We start from the raw sequence: 26,482 nt of genomic DNA on the forward strand, positions 1-26,482 counted from the left end.
CTAGGCCTCCAAGGTGGAGGTTAGCAGGTGTTCAAAGCACAATTCTGAAATTATGAGCTTGCAAGGAAGGATCCAAGTAGCATCTCCAGTTCATTTAAGATCAACAATGCTATATGTGTATGTATAGGTGTGTGTGTATATATGTGTGTGTGTATATATATATATTTTTTTTTCTTAAGTTATTGGTGGACCTTTATTTTAATCATTTATTTATATGTGGTGCTGAGAATTGAACCCAGTGCCTCACACATGAGAGGCAAGCACTCTACCACTGAGCCACAACCCCATCCCTCAACGATGCTTTCTTTAAAGACTGGGGACACCCTGGATGTCAACAGCACCTTCTCTCTGCACTTGCATCATGAGGGGGAGTGGTGTTTAATTTCTTCTTTATGTTTTCTCTATTCTCTAAATTTCCTGCAGTAAGAGAGAGCTTTTAATACTTTTTGTGATCAGGGAAAAACAATAAATGCAAATATGTGTCATACAAGCTGAAGAAAAAAATCACCCCTGGGATTTGCTCACCTTTGCCTGGAGAATGGGAGTGTGCTTGGTGGGGGGGGCCTCCTAGGTGGGGGGGCCTCCTAAGGAGGGCCGCCTCTCCCATTTTACAGATGTGGAAATGGAGGCTCAGCTGGCTCAGAATGACTTGGCCAGAGTCGTCCAGCTAGCTGTGGCCCTCTGGGCTTGCCCTGTGCCCCCTGGAGTCACTGTGGGGAAGCCAGGCTGGAGAGCCATGATGTGTGGCTTCAGGAACAGGAACGCAGCCACCCTGCGGGGCTGTGGCAGACACTGAGTGGCAGGCACTGAGTGGCTCTGCAGTCACTGCTAGCTCAGCACTTTTCAGGACAGATCCCCTCAGGCAGCAGGGAATATGGAGTTTTTGACTGAAGGGACATTTCCCTGCTAGAGGAAAAAAATGGTAGGGGAGAGATCTAGAAGGGCCCCCTCCTGAGGTCAAGGACAGCTCCCTGCAGGAGGTCGTGGAGTGGGAGGGAGCAGCCTCCCTCTGCTGCCCCCCAGGACTTCCTGTCTAACTGCAGCCTCTCCAGCTTCCATCCCAACTGTTTCCTGCGTCCCCTCAGGAGCACCGACCAGGGCCCAGGAATCCTCATCATCTGAGCCCCAGTTTCCACACTTGTCAATGAGACCCCCTTAATTTGTGGGTTCCTGCTTAACCTTTTCATCTCTGTACAACACACAGAGAACATGACATTAAATGTCCTTCTCAGAAGATCATCACAAAAGGAACAGTCCTGTAAATACCACCCAGCGCACATAGGGCTGCACAGGCCTATGATCCCAGTGGGAGGCTGAGGCAGGAGGATGGCAATTTCAAGGCCAGCCTGGGCGACTTAAGGAGACCCTCCAAATAAAGTATAAAAAGGGCTGGGGAGGTGGCTCAGTGTTAGAGCACCCTGGGTTCAATCCCTGGTACCAAAAAAATAGAGGAGGGTCTGGCACGTGCTGGGTGACATAGCAGAGGGCGTGGTGAAGGGCAGCAGCTGAGAAGGATGGTGAGCAAGAGTCGCCAGTCTCTGGGAGCTCCGGCCATACCCCACGGCCCCACGGCCTGAGCTGTGGTCACTGTGTATCCATCTCAGTTACCACTGACCCCAGCACCTAGCACAGAGCCCACACACTGCAGGTGCCCAGAATGCAACTGTCAAACTGACGAATGTGCAGAATGGCTTGCCATCTGGCAAAGCCATCTGGCCTCCCGGCCCAGCGGCAGCCCCAGGAGAAGGTAGCAGGAATGTCACCCCCACTTCTCCGTTGAGTAGACTGAGGTCCTGAGGGGCTCAAGACCCCTGTTCTTCTGTCCATGAATGAAGTCAAGGCCTCCAGTCATCTCTTGGGGTCCTTTATCCAGAAAAATAGTATCAGATTCCTGCAGCCCCTGGAGGAGGAGGGAGGGGCCGAGGTGGCCCCCAACATTGCTCCAAGCAAACCTTGGCTTCCTCGGTGAATTCCATCCTCAGGGCAACACTAGGAGTAGGTCCCTTCTTGTCCCCATTTTATAGATAAGGAAACTGAGGCACAGGAGAGGAAGGCTCTCCCACCCAACACAGGATCCTCAGTGATTACTACGGCCAGCTGGCTGCGGAAGCGACTTCTCCAGCACGATTCCTGATGCCTCCTAGTGCAAGCCCCAGGTGACTTGATAACAGGAGTGTAACTGAGTCCTGACACTCTGTGCCTCACAGCCCTGGCCTGTCAGGACATTCTCTGGGCTTCCTCCTAGCTTCCTGGCCTGTCAGTGGCCCCTGCCAGTTGCCACATCCTCCACCCACAGGGGACTCCCTTCCCCAGCTGTCCCGCCTCCGTCCTGCAGCAGGACTTGGCCAGCGCTCCCAGCTCCTCCACCCTCAAGGGCATGCTCTCCTCTGCCCCATATGCCCGCCCCAGGGACTGGCCTCCACCCTCCACAGCCACCTCCACAGCGCACCTGCCTCGTGGGCCTCTTCCTCCTGGATCTGGCCAGCCCCCATGGTCCACCTGCAGCACCCAGCTCAGCCCCAGGCTCGTTGATGGAGCACCTACTGTGTACCAGGCACCACTCTAGGCCAGTGGGTGAGCAGACACAGTCCTCTGTCCACACGCTGCAGACGGAGAGGCAGTAGAGGAGGTGAGAGAGAGCGGTCCTCTGTGCTGGAGGCAGGGAGGTCAGGGCCAGGGAAGATGCCTGGGAGGGAGGTGCCTGCACCCGGCAGAGGTTAGGCGCACTGTCCCGCTGCTCAGGCACAGCAGGCTGCACTTAGCCCTCACGTACCCTCTGCTTGGACCTCGGTGCCTGGCTGTTTGCGCCAAGTTCAGATGCCTGTCTGGGCTCCTCAAGGGGAAACAGGCCGGACCTAGTACCTAAGAGAGGGCTTGTCCCGGGGAGCACTCGGGAGGCAACTCAGGGGTTATAAGTGGGAGGAAGGAGGGAGGGAGGGAGGGAGGGAGCAGCTCGGGCAGTCCAGCACCCACACTGGCCCCTGCAATGCTGCCAATCATGTCCTGGCCACCAGGGAAGTCCTGATGAAGAAGGGGGTATAAATCCCTTATCTCAGGACTAGGAAGAAATAGAAGAAGTCCAAGTCCTCATAAAAAAAGAGTGAAAACAACATGTTTTTAAATTTTGAATATAAAAATTTGAGGAGAAAAAAACACCCAGTTAGCTTTACTAGACTTTTGTTATTGGTTCATTACATTCAAAACACATTGGGCTGCGTGTGGCTCAGAAGTAGAGCGCGCCTAGCAGGTGTGAGGCACTGGGTTCCATCCTCAGCACCACGGAAAAATAAAGAAAAAAAAAAGAAAGGCCCATCAACTAAAAATTTTTAAATAAAAAATAGAAACAATTTATCTTAATAGCATTAAGATGAACAATTCACTTAGTCATTTTCCTACCACAGTTAAATTTTTTTTACAGCATGTCTTTATTTTATTTGTTTCATTTTTATGTGGTGCTGAGGATCAAACCCAGTACCTCACACATGCCAGGCAAGCGCTCTGCCGCTGAGCTACAGCCCCAGCCCCCACAGTTAAATTTTTAATAAAGGATTTCTTGACAATTTATTTTCTTAAAAGCCCCAGCAAGAGGGCTGGGGATGTGGCTCAAGCGGTAGTGTGCTTGCCTGGCATGCGTGCAGCCCGGGTTCCAGCCTCAGCACCACATTCAAACAAAGATGTTGTGTCTGCCGAAAACTAAAAAGTAAATATTTTTTAAAAAAAGCCCCAGCAAAACACAGTGGGCCTTTTTTGTTTTTTCCATTCTCATAATGGTCACTTCCATGACTGAAATAGAAAGTCCCCAGAAGAGGGCCAGTTGCAGGGTACAAGGGTAAGGAAGAGCCCATTGGAGGCTGGGAGGCAGCCACTGAGGGACCATGTCCCCTGCCTGAATCCTGCCAGCATCCTTGGCCCTGGCACAAGTGGGGTGAGCCCAGCAAATGGGGGCTGAAGGACCAAGGGGTCTTGGAGGCATGGGCAGGTGGGTGGCTCTCCCCCAGGCTCCTGTCCTGGCTTCTCCACTGTATGACAGAACTTCAACATCTTCATTAGGCCAGATGTCAGGGTGGGAACAGGTGTCAACACCCACATGACCCTGCCATGGCCCCAGAGATCATTTGCTCTGGGGTGCCTTAGGGAACCCCAGGCCTGCCTCCCCCACAGTCAGGCAGCTGCACAGCCTGCTTACACCATCCCCATGATGTAGGAAGGCAGGCCTGTGTCTGTCCTGCTCCCAGCTGGACCCCCAGAGTCTAGCACAACACCTGACACATGGCAGCTCTCAAAGAAAATCCTGTCAAATGAGAACCTGCCATGTTTAAGCAAATGGGCTCTACACTCTAGTTGGGCATGAAACCCACGACAGCCCAACTCCATTTAGGGCTGTAGATGTGATGGAGACGCTGTGTTTGGATTCAGGAGAAGCAGACTCTGAGTCCTGGTGTGGAGCTTGAGGTTGAGAACAAGTGATGTTACCTCTATGAACCTTGGTTTCCTCAGCCATTAGACCATCAAATATGGGGAAGGGCCAGGGGCATATGGTTAATAACCCCCATGTGATAGGATTTCCACAGGATTAATGAGATTATGACCTCAGAGCATAAAGCACATATGGCATATAGTAGGCACCTAGCAAATAGTGATTCCCCTTTTTTACTTTATTGGGAACCTGCTCAGGATGACTCTTTGTTTTCAGAGTCAGCCTTGTATTATTTGGGAGCAGAAGAATGGAATTGATAAGCTTTGCTCTTTAGGTAGGTGTGTTAAATTTTAAGGAGAAAATATACAAATCCTGAAAGCATAGAGAGAGGAAATGGAGTCAGAAGAAATTCAAGCAATACAAAATAGGATGATAAATAGGAAAGAGTATGTTACGAAAAAACAGAAATAGCACAAAATATTAAAGACTATAGGAATAATCCTAAGTATATTATAGTAATTACAATAAATGTAAATGGACTAAACTTCCAGTTAAAAGGCAGAGATTTCCAGACCAAATTAAAACTAAAACCCTAACTAGAAGATGAGGATGAACTATGCAAGTAGAAATGATACATACACCAGCTGAAAGAAAGACAGTGCTGCTTTTGTAATCTCAGACATGTGGACTTTAAGGCAAAAGGCAGAAGGATTAGGAACCAGAATGTTAGAACTTTCCCACTCCCAAGTTCTGCTACTGAGGATTTTGATGTGCTGTCACTGTCACCAAACCAAAATTCATGTAGGCACATCAGCCAGTACAACTGGGTGTTCTCCAGTTCACCTGGGTCCACTGCTCAGCAGACCTGGCTGAGGTCGACCATGAGTAGGCCTCACACTGGGTGCTGGATGCAGACCTTGTTCCAACAGAATTTCTGCTCCTAGACTCACAGGCTGGACAAGGAGACAGGTGCATTGGACCAAATGACAATCAGCATGACGGGGCCTCATAAGAGAATGTGTGTGATGAGTGAGGGAGTAGAGGTCAAAGAGGGCTTTCCTGGGAAGGGCCATTGGAATTTCCCAGAGAACAAGGAAGGCGACATTCCAGGAAGTGGTGCAGAGCCTGTGCAAAGACAGAGAGTGGCAAGCATAGTGAACTGTGTCCATCTCTCTCCAGTGGCTGGTATAGCAAGGAGGCAGGGGGCAGGTTCTGAAGGGACTCTGATACCAGGTAAAGGGACATAGAGAGCCTTGGGAAGGCAGGAACAGGGACATGCTGAGTTCTGAACTGCACCTTAGATAATTCTAACAGCCAGTATGAAGGAAAGGTGCTGGGGAAGGAACTAGAAGCCCAGAGACAGAACAAATGTCAGTACGGCCATTATCAGCTTGCATGGACGGTTTAGAAGTGAATGCTCTTGTGCATTTGCCACATCCCAGATGCTCACTGTCTTATCCTGAGCACACACTAACTTGTCAGAGCCTTTCAAGGACTCAGGATACCCATAAAGAACATGAGCTCAGAGAGGCTAAGACATGCCCAAGATCTAGCAGCTGGTCAACAGCAAAGCCCGGATCCAACCCACCCACCTCTTCCCACCGCATTGCTCATGCTCAGAGGGGTCCTGCAGAGGAGGACACATGGCAGTTCTGTTCAAAGGAAGGGATTCACTGTCTACAGCAACCCAGGCTTCTTTTGCAGCAGCACTTCACCCCACTTACTTCTCCAGTGCATTTGATTGGAGTGATTGGCAGGGGGACCCCACCCCCTTGGGGAGTGCCCCTTCATCTCGGTCACACACATCTTCTCACTGCAACAGGACAAGGCACACTGAGTGGGAACAGGCTCAGGCTCCTCTGTGGACATGCCATCAGCACAGTCCTCCATCCAGAGACACCAGAGACGCCTGGAGAGCAGCCTTGCTGAGCTGGACGCTGACCCCAGCCCTGCCTGCTGCATACTCCCTGGCCAGCTCTGCTGAGTCACTTGGCCTCAGTGAGCCTTGGTCTCCTTGCCTCTCAAATGAGTGTGATGTTTGCCTGTGGGGTTGGGGAGGGGAGTAAATGGGAGCTTGGGGTGCTGCAGAGGTCGGGCCATGTCTGGGCCCAGACCCGGGCTCTGCCCTTCCTCCCTGTGTGCTCCGCTGAGCCTTCTCCCTTCTCTGAAATGGAAGCCCCAGACCACCGCCTGTGTGGCTGCTTGTTTCAGTCAGCTTTTCCGTTGCTGTGACCAAATGATCTGACAAGGACAAGGCAAAGAGGAAAAGATTCTTTGGGACTCACAGTTTCAGAGGTCTCAGTCCATGGATGGCCAGCTCCACCGCTCTGGGCCTGAGGTGAAGGACAACAAGACAGCAGAGACTGGGGTGGAAGAAAGCAGCTCAGGACGTGGCAGTCAGGAAGCACAGAGAGCAAGCTCCACTCATCAGGGACAAAATATGCACCCCAGGGACACCCCACCCCTGTGGCCTGCCTCTGCCAGCCGCACCCCACCTGCCTGCAGTTAGGCCCAGTTGGACTGATGCATCAAGTGGGCGAAGGCTCTCTCCACACAGTCGCCCCACCTCTGACCTCCCCTGGATTGTCTCACACGTGAGCTTTGGGGAGCACCTCACAGCTAAGCCATAGCATGGGTGAAGAAAAAGCTGGGTGACAAATGTAGAACGCCCAGCCCAGCCCGGCATTTGTCACCTGTGCTCAGTGCACCCTTACAGGAGCCAAGCCCTGCATGGACTGTGTCTCGCAGAGCGCCCAAGTCTCCAGAGCAATGCTGCAGGGCGACCCTGTGACACACCTCCACAGGTAACGGCCCCCCCGCCTGATGGATGATGGTTTCACTCATCCAAGAGCCATGGGTGCCTGAGTGAACCAGAGCCCTTTGGGTTGGGCCAGCAGGGTGACAGGTAGAGGAGCGGGCAAGGCAGGGGGAACAGTGTGTGCAAATGTGGAAGGCCTGGTGAGGTGGCCCAAGGACTGGTACCGGCTATTGGGCATCTGGAGTGAGGACAAGTGAGGGGCTGTTCAGAGGGAAGGGACAGGCAGGTAGATACCGGTCAGGCAGGGCTCCCTGGGAGCACTGGGGAGCCCTGGAGGGGTCTAGAGGAGGGCAGAGTCAGGGTCAGCTGTGGGGGTTGCAAAACCCCAGAGACAGATTGGAGGGGAGAGGCCGGAGGCCAGGGACAGAGGGTGGCCTGCACTGGGCTTGGAGGTAGAGAAGAGATGGAGGCCACACAAAGGAAGTTGTGAGACTCCCAAAGAGGTAGCAGGGCAGGCCTGATGGCCAACCCCATGCTTGGGACGGCAGAGCACCTTCTGACTAAGAAAGTGAGCTGGAGAGGCCTCTCAGAGAACAGGAGCCCTGGGAGGAGGAAGGGGCAGGAGCAGGGCGCGGGTGCTCACTGGGAGCTGGGGAGGACTTGGACCCTCCAAGTGTGACCAAGACTCAGGGAGTTCTTGCTGGCACCTGGACCAGAAACCCCTTTGCTCTCAATTTTTCTGTCCGGACTCGTGAGTCCAACCTTTAAAAAGTGCCTGTTCCCTCCCAGGTGATGGGCCTGACCAGAAGCTCCTTCTCTTCTTACTGTTTCCTTGTTGTCGTTAGTATCAATAGCAGCAGCAACTGAGCACGGGCTTCATTCATTGCCAGGGTCTCCCAGGGCGCAGGGAAGGCGTCCTGTGCTAGGGTCCTAAGGCGGATTCTGTTTGGGGGACCCAGAGCAGAGCCCAGCAAGGCGGCTCTCCCAGCCCAACTTCATGGAACTTCAACACCATGTGCGCGGGAGGAGGCGGGGCAGGTTCCAGGGGAACTTGGTCATGAGATTTCTGTTGCCTAGCATCCCGTGGGACAGGCTGTGAGAAGTGCCAGGCTGGGTGTGCCTGAGATAATCTCACTAAGGGGTAAACTGAGGCTCCACGGGCCTGCAGGGAAGAGCCAGGGATCCTAGGCTCAGAAGCCAGAGACTTTCTCAGGCCCCACCTCACCTTCCTGGGATCTGCTCCTGCGCCATCTCCCTCAGATACAGCCATGGCCACTGGGGACTTTCGCCAACCTTCAGGACCCACCCAGTACAGTGGAAATTAGAAAAAGCAGAAATATACCAAGAAAAATAAAGACCACCTTGACAATTTCAGCTCAGTGTCCAAAAGCAGGCACAGCCCTGGGCCTGAATTCCAAAAAGCCAAAAATGTTTAAGCATATTTCATGACATTAGAAAATGCTCCTGGTATAATATTATTAGAGGGAAATACAGGACCCTGGAAAGTATATTACACCATCACAATTTTCTGAAAAATATTAAAAGATGGTAAAAAACATACCCCAGCACAAGAAGCGATTGGCAGGAGGTTTACACCAATCAGTTCATATGTGTAATTCTCTTGACTGATTTCTTATAATTTTTTACTAAAGTAATCACATATGACTTTTTCAGCAGAAGAGAAAAGCATATTAAAGTGGCTTTATCTATTGTTCTAACTTGGTACCCAGCCCAGGCCTGGCCCATGGGAGACTTCAATTAGTGTGTTCTAAAGGGGTTCCCTTCCCGTGATCCTTCCTACTCTGAGCTCTGCATTTCCATCTTAGCCCAGATTCCACTCATTGTACCCATAAACCATTCAGAGTGGCCTGAGAATGGTGGAGTTGTAAGGGCCTGATTATATCTCCTGTCTCTTTCACCTTGGGACAGCAAAGAATCCTCCACCAGGCAAGTGCCCTGGCTGTTTTCTGTGACCTCAGGAAATCTGGTTTCTGGGCAGGGACTGAACCTCAGTTCTGGTCAAGAGGGCCCCTCCTGAGCAAGGGGTGCAGCTCAGGGGCAGAAGCATGCTTGGCATGCTGGGGCCCTGGCTTCATCCCCAGCATAAAAACGGGGATGGCAGATGAAACATTCCAAAAGGGGCTGTAAGCTGGGCACAGTGGCACACATCTGTAATCACAGCAGATAGGGAGGCTGAGGCAGGAGGATCATGAGTTCAAAGCCAGCCTCAGCAAAAGTGAGGTGCTAAGCAACTCAGTGACACTGTGTCTCTAAATAAAATAGAAAATAGGGCTAGGGGTGTGGCTCAGTGTCCATTGCTCCTGAGTTCAGTCCCCAGGACCCCCTCACACAAGGGGGGGAGCTGTTTTCAAATCCACACTACTGAATGCCTGGGTACTGCCCAAAGCCATCGTGCTCTCCCAAACTCAGTGGTCCAGATGCAGACCCTGTCCTTGCTGGAGGGGCCCAGATTCTGGTGGATGAGATGCAAATAGCAGCTCAGCACAGATGGAGGCCCAGAGTGGGGGTACCATGACCAGGCTGGGTGGGCAGATGGGGAGGGGGCAGGACTCCTCTGGAACAGGTAACACCAGAGTTGGGTGTCAAAGGGAGCGGGGAGATAGCCAGAAAAAGTAGTGGAGGGAGCAGCAAGGGCCAGAGGGTGAGCAGGTGCAAGTTGGCTGTGTTCAGTGATGGGCTAGGACGGGATGAAAGGGAAGGTCCTCAGGGATGAGCTGCTGGGGCAGGGTCCCTTGGGGATGGGATTGCACCAGGAATGGTGGGAGGCCTGCGAGGACTGGGAGCAGGGAGGGTCAGGGGATCCGAGGGTAAAACAGATTCTTCTGTTGCCGTGGGTATGGAGAGGAGGGGCTGCAGTGGGACTCACAGGCCCAGGAACAGGCAGGGGACTGAAGGGCCTGGGCTGCACCAGGAAACGTCCCGTCTATGCTACCGATTTTCATCGGAAGCAGCAAGGGTTTCCCTCCGCGGGTGGCGAAGCGTATGCGGCCTGTGGTCAGAAAGGCTCAGCGCTCTAACCCCAAGGGCAGGATACAGGTTACAACACGCCAATAGAACAGTAAGAATAACGGTGTGATGAGAGGCGCTGAGCGCTCGCACTCGACCTCTCTGCCCTCCGAAGTGGCTTTCATCAGCCTCCCTTCACGGCAGGAGTGGACCCCTGGCACAGAGAGCTCCAGTGACAGGTCCTACAGCCAAGGAGGAGGAGGTAAGATGTGGACAGGGCTCTGCCATTCCAGCCACACCCGCGGCCTCGGTTTCCTTGTTCACCCAATGGGAACAGCGGTGCTGCGGATGCGTTGCGGCCCAGCTCTGCCCACCATCTAGCCGCTTCTGTGGGCCTCGGTTTCCTCCATTCTAAAACGGGGCAGCGATAGTCCTTGTTCATAGGGCCGCTGGAGGATAAGGCACAATTGTGTTCATAAAGCATCACGGGCGCCGAGAAGGCTCCTGGTGAAGCTGCGACATCTAATACTTGGGCCCAAGTCCCACCGAAGGTGCACCCGGAGTGCCAAACGTGCTGGATTGGGAGCGCAAGCGACTCGTTCATAAGATTTCATCTTGATTACATGGTAAAAGGATGATATTATTGGTACATCAGCTTAAATAAAATATTATTAGAATTGATTTCATTATGTGTCAATTTTAAAAGAAACAAAAAATTTGATTTCACCTGTTCAGTTTTGTTTTTTTAATATGTGGATCTAGGAAATTTAGGAAGTGCACATGTGGTTCACATGGCATTTCCACTGGGCAACGTGGGTGTAAGTAGTGGCCGCTATTATCATTCTGTGACTATGACTTTGCCAAGAATATTGCATTCCTTATACTGAATGCCTTTCGGGTACAGTTTTTTTTTTTTCTTTACCTTTTCTTTGTTAGTTTTGTTTTTATTCCTGCTTCTTATTCCTGCTTTTTGTTCATTGGGGGAAAAATAACAAAAGAAAAAATTTCCTATAATCCCCAACATCTGGAATTCAGTGCTAAGAACAGCTTGGAGGATTTCCTCCCAGGCTTTTTTGGCACATGTAGACAGATACCTAATTCTTAGTTTTATGAAATTGTGATTGTACAGTATCCTATCTGGGGCTCCCCATCCCCACCCCCAATATTCTACACAAGCATTGCCACATCACTAGGCTTCAGACATGTGATCTGATTGCTGTGTGGCCTTCTGTACCTCAGTGCACTCAGCATGGCGACAGGAGGACCCTGTGAGACTGCCCACCATGCCCCAGCCCAGCACTGTCTCTCCTGTGGTCCCCAGCCCCAGCCCCTACATGTAACTGGTAGCCAAGGTCATGGGCTAGGAGCTGGGACTCCAGTTCCAGAGGGCCTTGATCTAGTGGCAAGTACTATTCCCTCTCTGTGTCCTTGGATAAGTCAATGCACCTCTCTGTGCCTAATTCACAATCCCTCAAGTGAAAACCCTCAAGGCTAGACGTGTTTGGGCACTCTGATATTAGAAAGGTGGTAAAATGCAGCATATATTTTATAACATACTCTTGATCAAATATGTAACTATTTCTATAGTGAAATGTTTCAATTGTCAAGTGAGACCAATAAGAGCCTTAAATAAACCAGCTCTGTGGTACACACCTACAATTCCAGCTACTCCAGAAGCTGAAGCAGGAGGATCACAAGTTCAAGACCAGCCTGACAACTTAGTAAGACCCTGTCTCAAAATTTTAAAAAAAGGAAAGCTTTTGGGATGTGGCTCAGTGGAAAAGCACTTGCCTAGCATGCATGAGGCTCTGGGTTTTATCCCCAGCACTGCAAAAATAAATAAATAAACAAAATACTTTCACGTGGAGTTTGGTATCAAAATTATGAAAAATATGGCTTTCAGGGTTTTGTGAATTTTGGGACTGCAGATATTAAATAAGGACTCCTAATAGTACCTACCTATGGCATAGGGCAGTTAGAGGGTTAAATGAGTTATTACCCATAAAGTATTTAGAGTAGTGCCTGGCACCAAATAATGTTCAATGCCTGTTAGTTACTACTATTCCTATTCTTGATCTTTTATTATTTTTTACAATAAGTATAATTTACACATAATAAAGGACCCCGTTTTAAGTGTACAGTTGGCAATTTTGACAGTTACACTCACCCACATAACACCACCCCAATAGACAACATTTCCATTGCCCCTGAACGTTCCCTCATGTCCCTTCCCACCTGCCCCCACCCCACCCACACTAGAAGACACCCACTGGGGACCCCTGGAGCGTGGCATCAGGCCTCTGGCTGCCTGGTGGGGCTTCCTCTGCTCTGCCCAAGGCTGGAGGGAGCGTGGGGGGCGGTTCCTTCCTTGAGGGCGAGGGGTAGGGTTCTGTTGTAGGGACGAACCTCTGTGCTTGTTGTTCACCCGTTGGTGGACATTTGGGGTTTCCATTCCAGGCTGTAATGAACAGAAATGCTGTGAACACCCACGCCGCGAGTGTTGCGTGGACATCTGTTTTCATTACTCTTGAGGAAGAGCCCGGGAGTGCAATGGCGGAGGCGTGGCAGCCCCGTCTTAACATTGTCAGCAGCTATAGTCTCTTCCAAAGTGGTCTCACCATCTGATTCTCCCACCAGTCAAGTATGAGAAATCCGGTGGTTCCACACTCTTGTCAGCACCGGGTGCCCGTATGATGGTCAGTATCACTGATCCGTTTCTCCTCCCCACCCCCAGGTGATCCGCACAGACACCTTTAAGCACCTGCGGCACCTGGAGATCCTGCAGCTGAGCAAGAACCTCGTGCGCAAGATCGAGGTGGGCGCCTTTAACGGGCTGCCCAGCCTCAACACGCTGGAGCTCTTCGACAACCGGCTGACCACGGTGCCCACGCAGGCCTTCGAGTACCTGTCCAAGCTGCGGGAGCTCTGGCTGCGCAACAACCCCATCGAGAGCATCCCCTCCTACGCCTTCAACCGCGTGCCCTCGCTGCGCCGCCTGGACCTGGGCGAGCTCAAGCGGCTGGAGTACATCTCGGAGGCAGCTTTCGAGGGGCTGGTCAACCTGCGCTACCTCAACCTGGGCATGTGCAACCTCAAGGACATCCCCAACCTGACCGCCCTGGTGCGCCTGGAGGAGCTGGAGCTGTCGGGCAACCGGCTGGACCTGATCCGCCCGGGCTCCTTCCAGGGCCTCACCAGCCTGCGCAAGCTGTGGCTGATGCACGCCCAGGTGGCCACCATCGAGCGCAATGCCTTCGACGACCTCAAGTCGCTGGAGGAGCTCAACCTGTCCCACAACAACCTGATGTCGCTTCCCCACGACCTCTTCACACCCTTGCACCGCCTCGAGCGGGTGCACCTCAACCATAACCCCTGGCACTGCAACTGCGACGTGCTCTGGCTGAGCTGGTGGCTGAAGGAGACGGTGCCCAGCAACACGACGTGCTGCGCCCGCTGCCACGCGCCGGCGGGCCTCAAGGGCCGCTACATCGGCGAGCTGGACCAGTCGCACTTCACCTGCTACGCGCCGGTCATTGTGGAGCCGCCCACGGACCTCAATGTCACCGAGGGCATGGCCGCCGAGCTCAAGTGCCGCACGGGCACCTCCATGACCTCCGTCAACTGGCTGACGCCCAACGGCACCCTCATGACCCACGGCTCCTACCGCGTGCGCATCTCGGTCTTGCACGACGGAACGCTCAACTTCACCAACGTCACCGTGCAGGACACGGGCCAGTACACGTGCATGGTGACGAACTCGGCCGGCAACACCACCGCCTCCGCCACGCTCAACGTCTCGGCGGTGGACCCCGTGGCCGCTGGGGGAGCCGGCGGGGGCGGGCCCGGGGGCGGGGGCGGCGGAGGCGGCAGTGGCGGCTACACCTACTTCACTACGGTGACCGTGGAGACCCTGGAGACGCAGCCCGGGGAGGAGGCCCTGCAGCCGCGGGGGACGGAGAAGGAGCCCCCGGGGCCCACGACGGACGGCGTCTGGGGAGGAGGCCGGCCGGGGGACGCGGCCGGGCCTGCCTCGTCGTCCACCACGGCGCCCGCTCCGCGCTCCTCCCGGCCCACGGAGAAGGCGTTCACGGTGCCCATCACGGACGTGACGGAGAACGCCCTCAAGGACCTGGACGACGTCATGAAGACCACCAAGATCATCATCGGCTGCTTCGTGGCCATCACGTTCATGGCCGCCGTGATGCTGGTGGCCTTCTACAAGCTGCGCAAGCAGCACCAGCTCCACAAGCACCACGGGCCCACGCGCACCGTGGAAATCATCAACGTGGAGGACGAGCTGCCCGCAGCCTCGGCCGTGTCGGTGGCCGCCGCCGCCGCGGTGGCCGGCGGGGCCGGCGTGGGCGGGGACAGCCACCTGGCCCTGCCCGCCCTGGAGCGCGACCACCTCAACCACCACCACTACGTGGCGGCCGCCTTCAAGGCGCACTACAGCAGCAACCCCGGCGGCGGGGGCTGCGGGGGCAAGGGCCCGGCCGGCCTCAACTCCATCCACGAACCTCTGCTCTTCAAGAGCGGCTCCAAGGAGAACGTGCAAGAGACGCAGATCTGAGGCCGCCGCGCCTCGGCCCGCGGGACGCGGGCGGGTGGGGACCGCGGCTCCCGCCCCGCCGCGCGCGCTGGGGTCCGGGCACGCGCCTCCGCGCCCCTCGCCGCCCCTCGCCGCCCCACCGGCCGGGCGACCGGAGGGGACGCGAGACCAGGAGAAGCGGCCGAGCCCGCGCGTTTCCTCGCGCCCTGCGACCAAGTCCGGCCCGCCCGCCCGCCGCCTTCCAGGGGAGAGGAGCTTTTTTGAGGGGTGTCCTTTCCCCTCGTCCCAACAGCCCTCCTTTTACGGTTCATTTTTTGCAGTTTGACGCCTGTCCCTCCCTCCCCTCCCCCACCCCCGAGACCCAAGAGACAGACACCGCCGGAGACACCCGGCGTCCCCGCGCTAGCTCCGCTCCCGGCTGCCGGCCGGTGGCTGGGGTCGGGGCGGCGTCCGCGCCCCAGCCCCTCGTGCCCGTAGACTCTTTTGATACTGAAGGGAGGTTTGCGTCAACGACTACCTGCTCTGTAATTACTTTAAAAAAAAAAAAACACGGAAAAAGTAAAAAAAAAAAAAAAAATTTTTTTTTTTTTGGTCATGAAAGCATGGAGGAGACCCAAAACAAAATGGATGTGGGTGGGGACCACAACGAGGGGGTGGAACTGAAGCCTCATAGGTTCCAACCAGCTTGACTCATCTCCAGGTGGTCTTAGGCGCCCCCCTCACCCCAGACCCCAGAGAGGGTCATGGTCACCCGGTGCACACCTGCTGCTCCCATCGCACCTCGCGGCAGCCAGTCTCTGCTGGGAATTCTCACACTGCCTCCCACATCTCGGCTGACAACATGGCGGGGGGCCTAGGGCTGCAAAGTACCACAGGCTGGGTGGCTTAAAACAACCGCTTGTATCGTGTGACAGTGCTGGAGGCTTCAAGTCCAAGCTCAGGTGCCAGCCTTGCTTTGCAGCATCGTCCCCCAGTCCTTCCCCTGTGTTGACACATCACCTTCCCGCTGTATGTGCCTGTCTGTATCCAACTCGGCCTCCATGCAGGGCCAGGTAACAGGGGATTCGTTAGGAGCCCACCTCCAGGAAAAGCGTCTCTTAACCTGATCATTGGAGACACCCAACCATCAGAGGTCACATTTGAGGTACCAAAGGTCAGGACTTCAACATCTCTTTCCAGATGGCAAAATGCAACCCACGACAGGGTCCAAATCAGAGGGTCGTTCTCCACTGCAAATCCCCACAAGCCTGCTGGGGAATGAAGCAGGTGGCTGAAAGGGGTGGGTGTGACAGGAGGGTGGCTCCAGCTACAGGAGGCCTGGGGAACATCAGGGGAGTTGCAGAGACAGAACAAGTGCCCAGGAAGGGGAAGGGGACTGAACTCGGGGACAGACTCTGGGGTCCTTCCAGAAAGAGTGGTGCTGGGCCAGGCCAGTGGGCAGCTGCAGGGGTGAGTTGGACATCTCCGGGGGTACACAGTCTCCAAGATTCAACCTCAAGAAGGCTGGAGTCCCCAGGGCTGTCATCAAAAGCAGGAGGAGACAGAGGGAAGCAGAGGGAATGAGGAGCCAAGTCACCCAATGGCCCCTCCCCCATTTACTTTGGCACAGCTGCCCCCATATACCGGTGCCCTGAACACCAGGGGGGACACTCCAGCCCTTGGTAGAGGCCACCACATAAGGTGGGGAAGGAGGAAACCCCCACTGCATGCATCTGTGTGCCCCAGAGGGGTCTGGTCAAGGGTCTGCATTCCTGGTGCCTGCCCTCTTTCCTGGCTGTCTCTGTGTCCACGGCATCTTATCTCTTCCCCCACCCAGGGCACTTAAAGTGAATTCTTTCCTTATCTTCGGGGACAGTGCCACCCCTGCATCAACAGTAGGGCCTCTGGCCCTATCTGCCTGTGCCTGTCTCCTCTGGGCAGGTCGACCTGGGACAAGGGCCACTAGCTCGGATCTTTCATGCTTTCTCCAGGCCCTTTCAGTGCAGATCCTGGTTGCCATGGCAACACTGTGGTGGTACCAGGTGGTGGTGGGGGCAGGGAGCCAGGCCTGCTGCAGCTCAGCCATCTCCAGTGCCAGCCCCGCCAGGCCAGGCGCAGGGACTGTGCTGATCCTGGGGGCACTCGGGGACTCCCCAGGCCGCGCAGGTTCCTCCTCTGTGATGTGCTGCTGGTGGGGAGAGGGAAGAACAGACTGAGACGGGGAGCAGGAACACAGGGAGAAGGGGAATATGGGGGAAGCGGCTTCGAGGCTGGGGGGTGAAGGGGGGAAAGACAAGGTGAACTGAAGGACGATGGGCACTGGAGGGAGGTGGGACTTGCCAGGGCTGAGGGGTGCAGAGAGCGCACCCCCTCCATGGGACTGGGGGACACTAGGACCTGGAGCCCCTGCTGCCTTTGGGGAGAAGCAGGGGCACAGCCAGGCAGAGGCCTCCCTCCCACCTACCACTTAGGGGAAGTGGGGAGCGGAGGGGAAAATGAGGACCTGGGAGCAAGGGGACCAGCTGAGGGCCCAGAGTCCCTGTCACTGGCTCCTCTCCACAACCCAAGCAGGATGCAGTTTCCATGACAACCTGGCCAGCCAGAAAGGGGGCGGGGGACTGCAGAGGGAATTTTCCACATCAGCAGGAAGGAGCAGTGTGGGCTGCAGAGGAAAGAACTGCCAGGAAGGCGGGGGCCATACCAGGCCCCGCAGCCCCAAGTCCCCACACCCTCTGCCCTGTCCTCCCAGCCAGCCCAGGGCAGAGGGAATGCAGGGAAGGAGCCTCATCCCGCCCCATTTTGGCAAACCCACCTCCGCCCACTGTGCAGGAGGCTCAGGAAAGGGACAAGGGTCAACTGTCCAAAGATCAGCAGCTGCCCAGGCCAGCTGGGCAGTAGGCAGCACAGGAGCTCCTGCCACAGCCAGCCAGATTCAAGGGCATGGCCCTGGATAAGGCCCCTTGGAAGGTGGGGGTGGTGGGCTATGGCCGCCTTGGTGAGTCGCTTATCATCTTGGGCTCCTTCCTCAGGACCCTTCCCAAAACCACCACAAACACATTTTTTATCTGTGTCCACCTATCCAGTGCCTTCCCAGTCCCTTTCTCTGTCTGTTCCCATCTGGGCCTCTATCGCTGCTCTCTGGGGATGTTCCCCTTTCTCTGTAGGACTCTCTGTCCCCCTCATCTCTGTCCATCTATGTCTGTCTCTCTGGACCTGTCCGTCCTTCCTCCCCCTCCCTCCCCCCCTCCCCTCTCTCTCTCTCTGTCTCTCTCTGAATCTGTCCCTTCTCTGTGTGTCTCTGTCCCCACCCTTCTTCTGGCCCTCATCTCCCTATCTCTGGGTCTCTAGCCCTCTCCTTTCCCTCTCCGCAGGACAATCCCTTGTCTCCCACCTTCTGGCTCAGGGACCCGAACTGGGCCTAGAACTTGTTTTTGTTTGGAATCGCGACCCAGGACGCATGGCAGGGAGCGTGCCCTCTTCTCTGCAGCTCCAGGATCTTGCTGCCCTTGGGGAAAGGTCAGTGGCCTTCAGTGAGAGTGGGGCGTCCTAAAGCTCCTGTTCTGGCCTTTTTGAGCTGTCTGATGTCAGGCAAGTCCCTGACCCTCCCTGGGCCTTGGGTCACTCCAACATGAAAAGGAACAAGCACACCCAGCCCAGGCCAGGGAGACTGACAGCCCTCCACAGACTCTGAGAGAACCTGGGGAGGGGAGGCCTAATTACTCCCCAAGGCCCCCCATCTCTCCCCTCTTCCAGGCACCCTGATCTTGTGGTAGAAGTGGCCCATCCCCAAATAATCCATGAATCTGGGGCACAAATCCTGCGCCATGCCAACCTCCTGGTGAGTCGCCTAAACCCACACCCAAGCCCTGACCCCTTCAGCCATCTGTCCCCTGAACTCAACCCTCCCTACCCCAGGTGGGGTCCCCCTCAGCCCTGGCTAACCAGACCACAGAGAGGCAGCTCCTGGGGGCCTCACACCGCTGGAACCATGCTGTGTTTGTGGCCCGAGGGGCTCTATGGGGGACTGAGGACATCAGCAGATTGGATGCAGCTGGAGGCCTCCAGGTGAGGACCCACTGGGATCCCCAGGGACCAGTAGGGGCTTGCAAAGACCCCAGTCCCCCTGACCACAGCTGTTGCTTCCAGAGCCTCCGTGTCACTATGGCCACACACCCAGATGGCTTCCGGCTCCTGGGACCCCTGGCTTCAGCCCACATCACTGGGCCTCGCACTGTGCTCTATGAAGGTCCTGTCCGTGGCCTCTGCCCATTTGCCCCTCGAAACTCCAACACCATGGCAGCCGCTGCCCTAGCTGCCCCTAGCCTGGGCTTTGACAATGTGATCGGGGTGCTTGTGGCAGATCTCAGGTGAGCCAAAATGAGCAGGGGTTTGGTCTGGGTCCCTGCCAACCAGACTGACTGCCCTGCTTCCTGCAGCCTCACAGACCTACACGTTGTGGACGTGGAGCTGAAAGGCCCCCCAGGCCCCTCAGGCCAAAGCTTTGCTGTCCAAACCCACCGAGAGAACCCTGCCGAGCCAGGCGCTGTGACTGGCTCCGCCACTGTCACAGCCTTCTGGCGCAGCCTCCTGGGTGAGGCTAGACCCTCCTCAGTGTTTAGTGGCCCCTCTCCCTGGGCTCTGGGTGCTTGTTCACAGAGGCTGGGGTCTTGGGCTCTGGTTCTAAGTTTTGCTTCTCTCTGTGAGTCTTTATTTCTGAATCTTCTTAACCTTTCCACTCCACAACTTGAATTTTTTTATGTCTCCATCTCTGTCCATGTCCCCTCTGAAGTCTCTGTCCCACCTTCTGAAGGCCTCTGTCCATACCTCAATCATCTCTCTATCCACACCCCAAGTCAGTCTCTATCTGTCCTCACCACAAGTCTCTGTCTCTGCGTCGCTATCTGTCCACACCCCAAGTCAGTCTATCCATGTGTCCACACCCCAAAACTCTCTGGGTTGTCCTCCTTCTTCACGTTCCTTCCACGTTGGTAGTCCCTTCACTTTTCTGCCCCACCCCCAAGCGTCGGTCTCTTCTCTCCGTCTTTCCTTCTCTCTTTTCCTTCAGTGGTCTTTCATTGTCCATCTTCCCCCCTCTCCCTGCAGGATGCTGCCAGCTTCCCTCCAGGCCTGGGATCCATCTCTGCTGAGAAGCCTCTTTCACCCTTGAGGACATCTTGTCTGACTGATCTCTCCACACCTCTGCCCCACTCTTGTCCCGGCCGCACTTTCCCAGGACTCCCTACTGTCACAGTAAACCAGAGACTTTTCCAGATCTGTCTACCGTCTGCTTCCGTGATTCCCTCTGTGACGTCACTACGTCTGCACATTGTACATTTGACGCCATAGCAATGGGGGGGCCCACACCTCAACAAACCCCCTGGAAACAATCGCGAGAGCTTACGCACTACATTTCCCAGAAGCCTCTGGGTAATAGTGGGCGTGGGAATACGGGAGGGGTCGACCTTTCGAGACACATTTCCGGCACGTGCCGCAGAGACCGACGGAAGTTGTAGACCTGTTTTTTAACGGGTGATAATACACTTCCGGGCCACGCAGCCTGGATATTCCGTGAGGAGAGTTTCGCGGGGGCCGCCGGGAGTCGTAGTCCGGAGCGCGGGTATCGCTGGGAGCTGTAGTCCGTCCCGCCTGTCCAGTCAGTGCCGTGCGGTCGCCTTGCACTCGGAGCCTAGAGCCGCCGCCCAGGGGGATGCGGGAACCCCTGGCACGGGGGAACGGAGAGGCAGGCGGGGTGAGGGGCGTTGCCAGGCAAAGGGCGAGCGCCGCGGTTGCGGTATGGGTCGGGGAAAGGGCTCTAATTATTTGGTGTCCAGGGAGGGGGCCTGTTTGCCATGTGATAGAAAAAGGAGATCCTATTGCTTAGTGACTGGGGAGGGGTCCCTGTTGCCAGGTGACAGAGGAGAGGACCTTGTTTAATGACAGGGGAAGGGGAGTCTTCTGTTGCTAGACAACCCGGAAGGACCCTGTTACCTAGAAACAGGGGAGGAGAGGAGAGAATTCCTCTATTGCTAGGTAATCAGAGGAGGGACTTTGATACCTTGTGTATGGGGGAGATCATCTGTTGCTAGGTAACCAGAGAGAGCTCCTGTAACCTAGGAACAGGGAAGAGGGGGTCCTCTGTTGCTAGGTGACAATGATAGGGACCCTTTTACTTACAGACATGGCAGGAGTGGTTCTCTCTTGCCAAGTGAGCAGAAGAGAGACTTTTTAATTTTTTTGTAAGAATCGCCTCTGTTGCCAGAAGACGGCCCAGGGAACAGGGTCAGGTACCCAGTGTCCTCCCAGGCTGCTCCTAGCCCCACCTTAATCTCCGTGCCCAAGGGGCCTGCTGGGAGGTGGGACCTCTGAGGTTGGCCCTCTAGATCCTGGGCCCCTGAGCACCTTTTCCCCTCCTAACCTTAGCAGGAGCTGAGGACAGCATGTCCCAGGCCCCAGGAGCACAACCCAGCCCACCCTCCGTGTACCATGAACGGCAGCGCCTGGAGCTGTGCGCAGTCCACGCCCTCAACAACGTCCTGCAGCAGCAGCTCTTTAGCCAGGAGGCTGCCGATGAGATCTGCAAGAGGTGACTGTCACCTGCCCTGACTCTCTCAGGGCCGGCTCAGAGAGGCAGAACAGCCCACCTGGGATTCACTGTGGGGCCCAGACATGCTCCTTTAGCTGCCTGAACTGGAGCCTGGGACTAGGCATGGAGATGTTGCTTCTTCCACCCGTCAGTCCCCGCGTCTCAGCCCAGCCAGGCCTCACCCTCTCTTATCACAGACTCTCAGTGGCCAGTTTTAGTCCTCTAGTACATCCTACCCCAGCCTCCGAGCTGACCCTGCCCCTCCCCTCTCCTAGTCCTCTGACTCCCCAGCCTTTCTCTGAGGGAGCATCCCCTTGGCCTGATATCCAAGGCGCTGCATGCTCTGGTCCCTGCCTGCCTCTGCAGCTTCATCTCTCTGTTCTCCTCAAACCAGAATCTCTGCAGCCCCTGAAGGGGCTCCCCTGTGGTGATGCCTTTGGAACTTTGCATTGGCTGTCCTTTCCACCTAACATGGCTCCTGCCTCTTGGCAGCCTTCATGTCCTGCCTCAAAATTTCAAGAATCACTTCTCCATATCTCCTTCTTTCCCTCCTCTGGCCCAACGCTCTGCTGTCTGGACCTTCCACCCAGCCTTCTCCTCAGCCTCCTCACCTCCAGTCTCTCTTCCAACAGTGCCCCATGTGACCCCAGAGAGATCTCTCTATATCCAAGGATGGTCCCGCCTCCCTCCCCCAGCTCCCCAGCATCCTCAGACTGATTGTTATAGGATTCCTTTGTCTCCTCTGTCATTCAAAATAGGGATTAATCTACTCTTTCATGCCAAGGCCATAATGGGGACCCAAAGCAGCCCTGCCTTAAGAGAGGTGGCAAGGGAAACAGGCCCACAGAAACATAAAACTCATTTCCTCCTCCCCCTGCCCTGCCTTCCATGGGCCCAGACAGGGAACAAAGGTACAGTTGTGGAGAGGAGCAGGGCTGAGGGAGACGTGTGGCAGGGTGGGCCCTGGGCGGGGGAGAGCTGGGGGGAACAGCAGGCAGCTGGGACAGGTGGCAGGGAAGGGCCACAAATGCTGGGTGGAAGAGGTGGGGCTCTGCTGGGGAGACAGGCACCTGGATGGCTGGGAGCAGGGAGGGCCGGGTAGCCCTGAGTGAGAGGCGAAGGCCTTAGAACACAGTGGTCTGCCAGGCCTCATGCAGGGGGCTTGGTTCACTGGGGGAGCCAGAGAGCCCCAAGCCCAGCTGGAGGCCAGGAGACTCCCTCAGAGGTAGTGACATCTGAGGTGGAAGGACACAGAAGGAACTGATTATGCTGAGAAGGCTGCTGGGTGGGACTCTGTCCTGGGCTGCTGGGAAGCCACGGGGGGGGGGGGGGGGGGGTGGTGCTGAGAGCAGAGGAGGGATGGGGCAGCTCTGGGCCACGAGGGAGGTGGCTGGAGGGGATGGCTGGAGGCTGGGTGGGGATCCAGGTAGAAGGAGTCAGAAGCCTGAGCTGGAGCCCTGGGAACCGGGGGAGTCAGGACAGGAGGGACAGAACTTGGGGCTGAAGAGAGGAGGGGTCGGAGGGGAAGCCCTGGGACCCTCGTGATGCATGGGAAGGTTGAGACCTTTCCAGGATCCCAGCTCAGACTCTGATCACCCACAACCACCAGGTTGGCCCCAGACTCCCGACTGAACCCCCATCGTAGCCTCCTGGGCACTGGCAACTATGACGTCAATGTGATTATGGCCGCCCTGCAGGGGCTGGGCCTGGCGGCCGTGTGGTGGGACAGGAGGAGGTAGGACCCAGTATCATGCTGTCCTGCCTTGGCAGCACAGTGCTGTGTGGCGGGGGGGGGGGGTGAGGGAGGTTTGCACAGCCTGCGCTGCAGCAGGCGGCTCAGAAGGCGGGTGAAGGACAAGGTGAAGGCCAGACGGTCAGGAGAGGCTGGCAGAGGATGACGAGCAGCACGATGGTCACTAGGCAAATTAAAGGAGGGCGAGTGAGAGGCTGGGTGTGCCTGGCAATGGGTGCACATGGATGGGTGGGTGAGTGATTTAAAGATGGACAGCACGCGTGCAGTGGGTCTCTGACAGGTGGCTGATAACTGGATGGATGGGTGGGAGGTTTTGGTGGGTGAAGGACACCAGGATAAATAGGAGACTGATCAGTGGGTGGTAGTTAGCAGTTGAGGGGGGTTTGGAGGGTGGGTGGCTCGGTGGGATTTAATGCCTGGAGAATAGATGAGCAGGTGGGAAGGTGGCCGTGGCAGGGGTTCTGGTAGGATGGATGGATCATGGAGGATGGGTGGGGTGAAGACTCAGTTGCTGGGTAGGTGGATGAATGGACAGATTGGTGGTGGGTGGAGCTGGTGGGATGGTGGAGGTCTGATTGGCTGGGAGGCTTGAAAAGGTGGACGAATGGATGGGTAAGAGGGGACTGGGGACCACAGAGGCCCACACCATCAAGAACCTCGGTAACATTTGGCCAGCTCATCAAGGCTGGGCAGAGCAGCCTGACCCACGTCCCCTTCCCACTCCCCAGGCCCCTGTCCCAGCTGGCCCTGCCCCAGGTGCTGGGGCTCATCCTGAACCTGCCCTCACCTGTGTCGCTGGGGCTTCTGTCCCTGCCACTGCGCCGTCGGCACTGGGTGGCTCTGCGCCAGGTGGACGGTGTCTACTACAACCTGGACTCCAAGCTGCGAGCACCCGAGGCCCTGGGGAATGAGGATGGTGTCAGGTGAGCCAGGGCAGAAGTGACTGAGGCTGGGGCCTCGATGCTGGAACCCCGCTCTGCCCCAATTAAATGTGCTGGCTGGGCCTCAGTTTCCCCTTTCTCCCATCCAGGGCCTTCCTGGCAGCCGCCCTGGCCCAGGGCCTGTGTGAGGTGCTGCTGGTGGTGACCAAGGAGGTGGAAGAGAAGGGTTGCTGGCTGCGGACAGACTGACCTATGGCCTACTCTACCTGTGTGGCTGCACCCAGCCTGAGTTCCAAGTGCCGGGGAAGGGCCTGCGCTTCAGGCACCTGGAGGAGGCCCTTCCCCTTCCCCACGTTCCCACTCCCCAATGCCGCTGCTGCCTCAATAAATCTGCCAATTTGCTCCCTGCCTGATCTGTGTCCAACTGACCCCCTGCACCTGCTGAGGGTCCCTTTCCATCCGAGAGGCCAGATACCCTAGTGAGAGAGATGAGGGGACAAAAAAATACTGCTACAGTCTGATGTGTGTGGTAGGGTAAGAGCTGAGCAGAATGCGAGGTTTATTTCTTGAGTCTTAATTGGGAGACAGGCAGAAAAATGGTCCCCAGAGATGTTTAGGAATCCCAGAGCCTGGAATATGTTAGGTGACAGCAAGGTTCCAGCAAGGTTGCAGTTGGAATTTGGTGACCCATCAACTGGCCTCACAATAGGGACATGGTCCTGGCTTGGGTGGACCTCATGAGGCCACGGGGGAAGCAGGGGGGAGCTCATCCTAGGTCTGACCTCCAGAGGCGTGAGATAATCCACCAACTGTGGACAGTGGCAGTTCAGGTGGGGTACCAGGCCTCAGAGAAAGGCCACTGGGCAAGGGCTTGAAGAAGGCAAGAGAGGGGCTCGGGGGGGATGTTGGAGAAAGTCCTTCCAGGTGCAAAGCACAGCCCCACAAAAGCCTGAGGACAGAGGGGACAGGGGGAGATGATGGCTGGCCTTTCTGGCCACGCTACAGACCTGGCTCTGACCCAGGAGCCAGGAGCAGAGGAGCCTGCAGTGAGGATCTACCGCATCTCCACTTGAGCCAGGTCTGCCCTTGGGCCTCCTCTGCATGGTCCTGCAGGGCCTCTCTCCCTGAGATGCCCTTGCCCCAGTGGAGCCAGCCTCTGGGCCCAGCCTTGCTGAGGGACACCCTGGGCTGGAGCAGTCAGAAGCCCACCATCCAGGCTCCAGGCTGGGGGACACCCAAGAGGAGGCCAGGTCTCCTGGCCCAGCAGTGTGGGGGCCAAAGGGGGTCTCCCAGGATGCTGTGGGAAATAGCAGAAGGTGAAAGGACAGGGAAAGGGGCAGGTCACCTGCAATGGCACAGAGACAAGAGTGGCCATGGGGAGGGCCTCCAGAATGGGAACCGACTAGGTGAGACAGTGGCAATCCAGGGGGGTGCAGGGCCTCAGAGAAAGGCCACCTGGGCAAAGACAGGAAGAACATCCTCACAAGTGCTGCTGCTCGTCCCAGTAGTTTACCTGAAGAGGTCACGGGGAGAGGTGATCCTGGCCAGGGCAAACCAGGCAGACCAGGCAAACACTGAGGAAGAGGAGGTGATGGATACTGTGCTCGCAGAATGGAAGGGATGAGACAGCTCAGGGCCAGTGACATCCAGGAGGTAGATTCAGGGGTCGCAGAGCTGTCCTCAGAGGTGAGAGTGTGAGTAGAGGGAGAGAAGCAGGTAGAGAGAATCAGGCTGAACCTGGGGACCCCCTTACATGCCACCCAGGAGGGTGGAACCAGTGGCACAGGGACACTGGGGACACAAGGCAGGAGGGAACCTGGTTAGGTGTGACTCCCCACCTCAGCCTCCATCTGGAAGCCACCAGGCAATAGAGTACCCCAGGACCACAGATGCCACACCCTGATGCCAACATGGGCAGGGCAGACGCCATGCAGGACGTCTAGTGAACCCTGGAGACACAGAGGCTCAGTAGCAGGTCCCAGCTTCCCAGATTTCTGAAGTCAGAAGTCAAGTTGTAACGTGAAAGACAATATGACACAGGGACAAGCTGCTGGGGCAGCCCGGCAGGCTTCCCGGCTTCCCTCCCTCCCCTTCCCCGCCCCACCGTCTCAGCGCCCTAGGAGTGTTTCTGTGCCTCTGCCTTAATCCCCGCATTTCCCGTCACCTCAGTCCCTATCTCCACTGTCTCTTTCTCTCAGCCCAGATTCTCTGTTCTTATCTCTCACCTTCCTGGTCTCTGGATTTTTCTCAGCCTCTATCGCCCTCCTCCCTGCCCCCTCACTCATGCCTGTCGCCTGTCCCATCCTTGGTGGCAGACAGCTGCCTGGACTCCTGAGTGCTTCTATTCTTGGTCTGAGTGGCAACAGCTGTGACCTCCCAGGTGCTCCCTCAGCTGTGGCCAAATAAGGCCCGGAGCGGGAGCCCCGACCCAGAGGGGCCCCGGGACCCTGGCCGTGCGCAGGTGCGAGCTGGGCGTGGGCACCTCCTTTGCCCCGCACTTGCTGAGGCCGCCCATCCTCCCCACCCCCGCCCGCTGGCGCCCCAATGCTCAGGGAAGCGCCCAGGACTCGAGGCGCCCCTGACTGCTGGAGTCGG

At 56.2% G+C, this 26,482-nt stretch overlaps 3 protein-coding genes and 1 long non-coding RNA gene across 11 annotated transcripts in view; 3 read left to right on the forward strand and 1 right to left on the reverse strand.

Moving 5' to 3' along the window:
* The window catches only part of Lrrc4b (leucine rich repeat containing 4B), a 33,013-nt gene extending 18,240 nt beyond the window's left edge, over positions 1-14,773 (forward strand). For both annotated transcript variants that reach the window (XM_046466192.2, XM_046466193.2), the window contains exon 3: positions 12,877-14,773. In XM_046466192.2, coding sequence (XP_046322148.1) covers positions 12,877-14,712 — 1,836 coding nt within the window. In that variant the 3' untranslated portion in view covers positions 14,713-14,773. The remainder of the gene's footprint in view (positions 1-12,876) is intronic.
* Positions 14,774-17,516: 2,743 nt separating this feature from the next.
* On the forward strand, positions 17,517-19,940 carry Aspdh (aspartate dehydrogenase domain containing). Of its 2 annotated transcripts, XM_046466194.2 has the most exons (7): positions 17,518-17,665; positions 18,042-18,186; positions 18,424-18,508; positions 18,586-18,735; positions 18,817-19,037; positions 19,107-19,261; positions 19,774-19,940. In XM_046466194.2, the coding sequence occupies exons 1-7, from the start codon at positions 17,611-17,613 to the stop codon at positions 19,815-19,817; spliced, it is 855 nt and encodes a 284-aa protein (XP_046322150.1). In that variant the 5' UTR covers positions 17,518-17,610; the 3' UTR covers positions 19,818-19,940. The 2 variants fall into 2 exon arrangements, with proteins under 2 accessions (XP_046322151.1, XP_046322150.1); XM_046466195.2 differs by lacking the exon at positions 19,107-19,261 and having other exon boundaries at positions 17,517-17,665.
* Positions 19,941-20,061: 121 nt separating this feature from the next.
* Positions 20,062-23,905, reverse strand: LOC124107906 (uncharacterized). Its single transcript, XR_006856560.2, has 2 exons — positions 23,794-23,905; positions 20,062-20,389 (listed from the first exon to the last, which is right to left on the reverse strand). It is a non-coding gene; the product is annotated as an uncharacterized LOC124107906 (long non-coding RNA).
* On the forward strand, positions 20,291-24,289 carry Josd2 (Josephin domain containing 2). 6 transcript variants are annotated; one of them, XM_046466196.2, is made up of 5 exons: positions 20,291-20,419; positions 21,091-21,253; positions 22,863-22,988; positions 23,735-23,929; positions 24,037-24,289. In XM_046466196.2, the coding sequence occupies exons 2-5, from the start codon at positions 21,108-21,110 to the stop codon at positions 24,134-24,136; spliced, it is 567 nt and encodes a 188-aa protein (XP_046322152.1). In that variant the 5' UTR covers positions 20,291-20,419; positions 21,091-21,107; the 3' UTR covers positions 24,137-24,289. The 6 variants fall into 6 exon arrangements, with proteins under 6 accessions (XP_046322152.1, XP_046322154.1, XP_046322153.1 ...); XM_046466198.2 differs by having other exon boundaries at positions 20,291-20,410; XM_046466197.2 differs by having other exon boundaries at positions 20,292-20,419; positions 21,094-21,253.
* Positions 24,290-26,482: the final 2,193 nt, after the last annotated feature.

This window comes from Marmota monax, unplaced genomic scaffold (genome assembly GCF_021218885.2).
Source record: "Marmota monax isolate L192 unplaced genomic scaffold, Marmota_monax_Labrador192_F-V1.1 WCK01_AAM20220418_F8-fsc00160, whole genome shotgun sequence".
NCBI classification, from domain to species: Eukaryota; Metazoa; Chordata; class Mammalia; order Rodentia; family Sciuridae; genus Marmota; species Marmota monax.